At 35.0% G+C, this 7203-nt stretch overlaps 1 protein-coding gene across 1 annotated transcript in view; it reads left to right on the top strand.

Annotated features, from left to right (window-relative positions):
- LOC147071099 (putative Rho GTPase-activating protein CG5521) overlaps positions 1-5659 on the top strand; it is a 54515-nt gene extending 48856 nt beyond the window's left edge. Inside the window, exons 25-32 of the mRNA XM_085948670.1 lie at positions 94-208; positions 313-488; positions 838-1032; positions 1130-1256; positions 1428-1583; positions 1832-1990; positions 2539-2794; positions 5345-5659. Coding sequence (XP_085804796.1) covers positions 94-208; positions 313-488; positions 838-1032; positions 1130-1256; positions 1428-1583; positions 1832-1990; positions 2539-2794; positions 5345-5628 — 1468 coding nt within the window. The 3' untranslated portion in view covers positions 5629-5659. The remainder of the gene's footprint in view (positions 1-93; positions 209-312; positions 489-837; positions 1033-1129; positions 1257-1427; positions 1584-1831; positions 1991-2538; positions 2795-5344) is intronic.
- The last annotated feature ends 1544 nt before the right edge of the window (positions 5660-7203 follow it).

A 7203-nucleotide genomic window follows, 5' to 3' on the forward strand; every position in this document is an offset into this window, starting at 1 on the left:
ATGTATCAGACTCTTAATAAATCATTTAACATGTTTGTCTAAATAATGTTTATAAAATCAGTACATAACTTAACCAGTATTTTTTTTCCATAGTAATGCAAGTGTGACTACTGGTGGCATACCCCTCTCTTCTCTTCCGCCACCATTTCCACCTGACCAGTTGCCTGATTACCGGTCGGCTCCACCTGATCAGCATCAACTCGACCATGTAAGTTTACCATTTAACCTGTACTAAAGCATTTGAATTGCATTGAATTTGTTGTTCTGTGTAAAGTAGAATTTGTCTGGATAATTTATTCATATTGGTTTCAGTTACTACAGTACATCAGTCACACGAGTCCAGAGGTTCTCCAGCACAATGGGCAGTGCTTGAATCAACCCGCCCCCACACCGCTGCCTGCCAATATGGAAGACGATACCATTTCGGTTATCCTCTTCCATCGGAACAATGAAACAGATTATTTGGCCAGGAATTGTCACATGTTGAGGTAATTAATTATACAGTAAAATACTGTTTGTTCGAAATTCGAAAAAAAATTAGTGTATTTACAAAACATTTAATTTTTTAAATAGTATTGTAATAGTGCCAAATTTATCAAAGATATTGAACGACACGTTTATGTACTGGAAGCAAGTGTGGAAATGTTTACTCTTTCACCAGATGTGGTTGGACTTGTGGTTTTGTTTAAAGCGTCTAATTTGTTACAATGTGAACTGTCGAAACATTTAATGCATTTGTGTAGTGCACAAAAGTTTACAGTTTTGTATAGGTAGATGTGTAACTAGGCTTTCGTAATATGTATTTGATTTATTTTTAACTGTTCGCATCCATTTCAGTGTGGAGAATCCTGAAGAAGAGTCTTCACTAGCTACCGAATCAACGGAGACGGTGGAGTATAATCCAGTGTTCCGGCAGTGCCGTCTTCTCCTCAGCCAGCTCGGCTTCGTGGGGTGGGGCGGGCGAGGCGCCGTACACCTGCTCAAAAGATCTGATAAACTCCTCAGAGAGCTGAGAAATCTTGATGCCCAAAGGTACAAACGAGTACATAATGATTCTTACGATTTCAGGAGTATGTAACTTTTTATTATTGAATGGGTAATTTGATTGAATGAAATTGTTTTTTTATAGGTGTCGGGAAACTCACAAGATAGCAGTGATCTACGTTGCCCGTGGTCAAGAAGACCGCAATTCCATCCTGTCTAACAAGAGCGGGAGTCCGTCCTACGAAGCCTTTCTTGCGGCGCTTGCTTGGGAGGTTAGTCATTTAGTCACATCAATGTATAACGCCTAAACCTACTTACATATTTGTATAATTATGACTATGATAAAAGAATTCTAGCATGATGCGTTTTTCATTTTGACTTGTTAAATTTTACATTTAATTTTACGAATATATTAAAGTATTAAATAATATTTTATGTTACAGGTGGAGCTGGAATCGCACAACGGTTTCCTCGGTGGTTTACAAAGGGGCGGTCCGGGTGGCGTTAGTGCCCCATACATCGCAACACTTACTCTTGAAGCTCTCTTTCACGTGGCAACACGGATGCCGTCCAATTCACCCGAAGCCATTCTGAACAAGGTAAGCAATGCTATGGCAAACTTGACCGCTTTAATTGTTACATACAATACACAGATGGATGATTTACAATAATTACATGATAATCATAAAAATACATATGTCATAATTATGGCAAACGTCAACTTAAAAAATGATGGCGCCTATGCGCTGCCCTGCTTAGTGTGCCAATTTACAATATAATCATTTTTCTGTGGCAACCAATTCGACTACATGACAAATTGACTTTAATGAAAATTTATTTTTTATAGACCCGACATCTTGGTAATGATGAAGTGCACATTGTGTGGAGCGAACATTGGCGTCCGTACCGACGGGACACGTTGCCCACGCAGTTCTGCGATGTTCTGATAGTCCTCTATCCACTCCCTGGACAACTCGTTCGATGCACTCTTAGCAGGAAAACTGATGTAAGTTTATGAATAATAGGCAATTTAAGAATGTAACATTATTTTTTGAACATATAATTTGGAACACATCAAACACAATTGTGGAAAAATTGTTTCGAATGGGACTTGAACCCACTACCATCGCAATCATGGCGATGTGCATTACCAATTATGTTTACGACCAGTAATTTCATAACTTTTACCGAAATAACATCCCAGTTGCAATATTGTTGGGAAATTGTGTGATAGGTTTATATCTCGAAACAAATTGTAGAAATGTTTCAAAACTATTGTAATGGAGTTTAGGTAAACACCAATTCAATTAATTGTTGGCACTGGACACCGTTTGATGTATTTTTAAATTGTTAATTATAGAAAAATCCCGTTAATTCGAAATCGAAGGGACGGAAAATCGATAAAAATTCGAATTACGAAATACAAAATACAAAATGTATAGCAAAAACACAGTAAGACTTGAAAAAAAAGCTTTTTTCTTATTCCAATTTTGATTTTTACTGTAGGTAGGTACTTATTTATTTTCTTTCTAAAAAATTTTATGTTTTTTTCAGATTCCAATGTTTGGTCCACTATTCGACGAATGCGTTCTCCCGCTTACCATAGCCGCAGGGCTGGTGAGGTCGACGGCGTTCAATGCGAGCCGCGCCATCCGAGCGACGATGCCATTCTACCAGCACGCGTACTCAGAGCGGGCCCGTTGCCTGGACGGTGTCGTGTCTCAGCATAAGGAGCCCACCACCTTTGAGCAGTTCATCGGCCGCGTCTATTCACCCTTGCCCGCCTCTGCCCACAGGCTCATGAAGCAAGGTGAATATGCCAAATGTCAGGACACCTTTTTTTTTATTTGATTCTTCGTGGGTTTGGTATGGTCTCCGGTGCTTGCTGTACGCCACTTTCTTGACTGGGACTACGCTTATGGAACTGTGACATGCTTCTCATTTGAATCTTTAAATTGCTTTCTCGTCCATACTCAAAATAAGATCGCAAAACATAAATCTGTTTCTGTCTAATTCGACCGAACTTGAAAAGAGGATTATTTTAAAACTAACTGCTATTTAGGAGAGCCATTCGAAAGATTTTCTTATTAGACATTTGAAATGACACCTAAAATGTAGTGTGTTTTGAGTTAATCCTTCTTTTCATCCACCAACGTTAAGATTATTCAATTCGTACACATTGTGTCTTCAGTTTCATTTCTTACTCTCTTCGATTTCATTCCGTTTACTATTTCCATCAATTAATTTGTGTGACTTTGCTTACTGTGTGTTTATTATCAACTTATATTTTATTCTTTAAAATTATTTTTGAAGTATGTTTTTATTGAATAGGTGACTTTACAAGATGGGTCCATTTGACGAGCACTAACAGATATACAATGATTATTTCATCACTTCGATACGATTTGATCTAATTTCAAGCAGGTCTAACACTTCGACATAACATTAGACTAGCAAGAGAATTATAATGGATGGATAATAGAGAATGAGATATAAAAATCATGTGTGGTGTTGCAAGTGTTTAGAAGAAATCGTAGAATTTCTATACAGTTAATAAAAGGCTGGCGAGAATACACCATAGACGATTGTAATTTTCCCTTTCAGTGGTTATCCCCATAAGTCCTTCCCGAAATACAGCATCAACTACATTAGGCTGACACCTGTATAAACTACAGGAAGGACAAAAGTAATAAAGTTCAAAGCAATTGCTTTAATTAATGTAAATATATCATATTAATAGAAAAAATCACTTAATATTCACATAAACATATCTATCTTTAGGAAGAATCATAATCCGGGAGGTGATTTTCAAAAGTAGTTAATTCCAAATATTTTTTTTTTAATAGCAATGCTAGATCACATACTAAAGAATGCTTGACATTATGTGATTTTCAGGACTCATCAAATTGCTTAAAAAACCTACTAAATACCGGACTAAGCTTCAATAGTCGATAAATCCTGCAGGTTTACTTTCAAACAGCGTCATCCATTTCAACCAATCACGTCATCTCAAAGGGTGACGTTATTTTGCTAAATGCCATTCATTATAAATGTAATTAAAGAGACGACGTGTTTGTTTTGTTGCTAGTGAACACAAACATTTTAGGAAATATTGAAAATATTGCTTTTTATCACTGTCAAAAAGTGGATTTGACCAAATTTGAAAATTACCTCCTGAATTATATTGTTTTATTCATAAGATTTTTTGAAAACAAGTGTCTTGAAAACTTGTAAATTTCTGTGTTTCACTCGTTATGTCTGTATGGTCCATAACCTAGGTACTGAAAATCAGATCAAATTGTGTAAATATGTAATGATATGATGAAAATATTGTATATATCTATTGGCAAAAAGTGTCAAATGGACCTACCTCGTAAAGAAGTACCCACTATTGGAACTACATTTATGTTATTGAAATATTGAGAAATTAATTACAAAAATACTTATAATAATATTGTCTTTGTGGTTTCGGTTAATGCTCTTTTTATTATACAAAATATATGACTTTCAGATTGTAATTTTTACATAGAATGTTGTGTAGTTAAGTGTTTCCCAAAGTTTGATATATGTACATCTCTTTGATCATATAGGAAAGAATTAACATCTAGTTAGTTAGACATGACTTAGGTGATTTTTAGATATCTATTTTATTTCTCGAATAATATTATTAATTGTGGAAGATGTTGCATACAAGCATGTTATGTTTAGCTAGATGTAGCATTTTTAAATACACATACAGGCAGGCGGTCCTTGACTTTTGTACATTCTACTTTTGTACAATTCGCTATTTTGTACATTTTTTTAAATTTTGATTTTTGTCGATAATGCAAGAACTGTACGCTTCCAATACACTTTCTGATATCTTTTTTACATTACTCTACTTTTGTACATTCAACATTGGTACACATTTTCAGGTACCAATTATGTATGAAAGTCGAGGACCGCATGTATCTCTGAAATTTGTGAATGTGAAATAGTTCAGTTCACCATCAACGCAACGATTTTAGCATATGTTAAGTCAAGTAAATTACCATGTTCAATCCTAAGTGGAGAATATGGGTCACCACAGAGTGGAGGTGAAGGTTGTATTAATACACCTTTTTATGAGGAATAGTAGAAATACACATTGAAAAAAAAACATGCATTTTATGACCAGCCATAGGTTTGAACTATGCACTAATCTAACGTGGATGGTATTTGTAAAGTAGTGCTGTCAAATAGTACCACGTGACCACGAGATCTAAAATGAAATAGGTCAAGAATAATTAAGAAAAATTAATTATCATTGCGCAAAAACAAGTCCATCTAAAAATCACCCAGTCATAATGATTCTAATGTGTTTTGTATTGTTCTCATGTAGAGAGTAGCACCCTAGCGGCCGCTTTATTAGATCGCAGTGCCCCGTTGGGGCGCTCAGCAACGTGGATCAACCACTCGGTGGTGACAGCCACGGCCCAGCAGGTATCACAGCAGACGGCCGCGCAGCACGGCTTCTCTCCCCGCCCTCTCAAGCGTCTGGGCCCCTTCAAGAGGCCGCAGCACTCCACAGCCGTGCAGTCCACCCCCTCGACGCCGCACGCCTCCAGCGGGAGTATTACTCCCCCGCAGAGTCCAACCCTGCCCCCCGCGCGACGCCATCGTTGAGCATGTGCGCAATTACGACATGTGAACTGTAATATCTATGGTTTATTGTAAATGAGTTTTTTTGCTATGTTTTCTTTAAATTTGTTTCCTAATAAAGGTTGGATGACATCATTATTATCTGAAACATGGATTGTAAAGCCTAATGTATACCGATATACATCTGCCCGCAAGTTAATAAACTGTTTAAAAATGCCAATGTTTTTTGTATTCCACTGTGAATGGAAAGCATGTTCACATTTTCACTGAAAGTAGCGTGACGTGACATGACGAAATAAACCGTGATCAGATGTCATTAAAAACGTTGAGAAGCACTGATGAGGATTGTCCAAACAATATTTAATTTTATACCAATATTCGCAGGTGTGGACATGCGTTGACTTACAAAGACAACAAATGTTCATTTTTAATAAACCATTTCTTTTATTCAACGAATAATTCACAAGATTTGAGAATGTAACATTCCATATATTGAACATACATAACTTGAAAACACCTCAGAAATAATCACAGTACCAGTGGATATAAGGGTTCAAATCCCATCGAGCATCGTATTTTTTTCAAATGTGATTTTTTCTAGTGGGTATATATCTAAAGTGTTTTCAAGTTATGTATGTTCAAATGTTCATTTGCGGACATTTCCGTAGTAGTAAAAGTTTACAAACAATTGTACAATTTGTTTGCGGGCATATGTATATATGTGTGTATTAAACTTAATGCTCGACACTAGAAGATGTGTTGAGACCCAAATATTCTTATAAGTATGATGATATCGTCTACTATTTATAAGTAAAAAACCTTTCTGTACCATGTTTGTCACAAAATATGTGGAAGTAACACTAAAAACTAGATAATCACCGTTTCTACTCGAAGATGAAACGCATGGACCTCCATAATGTGAAGATAACTTAACAGATTTGTGTGACGATTCATAAATTACTTCCCTCATTGAAAATTTGTCATAATTTTGCATGCAAGCTGAAGGAAATTACTTTTTTTAAGAAATTTCTTTTATCTAAAGAATGTGATTGAAATCTCATCTTTTGTTTATTGCGCAATAACATCGAAATAAAATGTCTTTACTACTTACTCCAATTTGTGATGACTTTTAAAAGACTTTTGGTTTCACTAAACTTATATGCATTTATAATATTATATTTAGTGTTTTTGCTTCAAATGTGATGCAATTTATTTCAATTAAAATGTGAATACCAAAAGTTGTTAGTGATCATTTTTTTTCTTTGTACGTGTGTATCCTGTAAATAAATTGTAATAAAAATAATATTAATTTATACAATTATTTTAATAATTGTACCATCCTTAATTAGATTATTAATAAATTATTAATATAAAATTAATGAATAATAATTTAAACATAATCATTATTTATTTTAATATCGTAAAACCACTAATCGATGGGCTATATGAAATCTTCCATTATTTATATTCATAACTATGTTGTCTTATTGTTTCATTTATTTACACGTATTCTATCACAAAGAATTGTTATAAAAATAGCAATCATTCTAGATGTTTTTATAATTGGTGAGGGTTATTTCTTTTTAAATGCATTTAAAT

This window comes from Rhyacophila brunnea, unplaced genomic scaffold (assembly GCF_057557595.1).
Source record: "Rhyacophila brunnea isolate RB1 unplaced genomic scaffold, BYU_Rbru_1.0 scaffold_20, whole genome shotgun sequence".
Classification (NCBI taxonomy): Eukaryota; Metazoa; Arthropoda; class Insecta; order Trichoptera; family Rhyacophilidae; genus Rhyacophila; species Rhyacophila brunnea.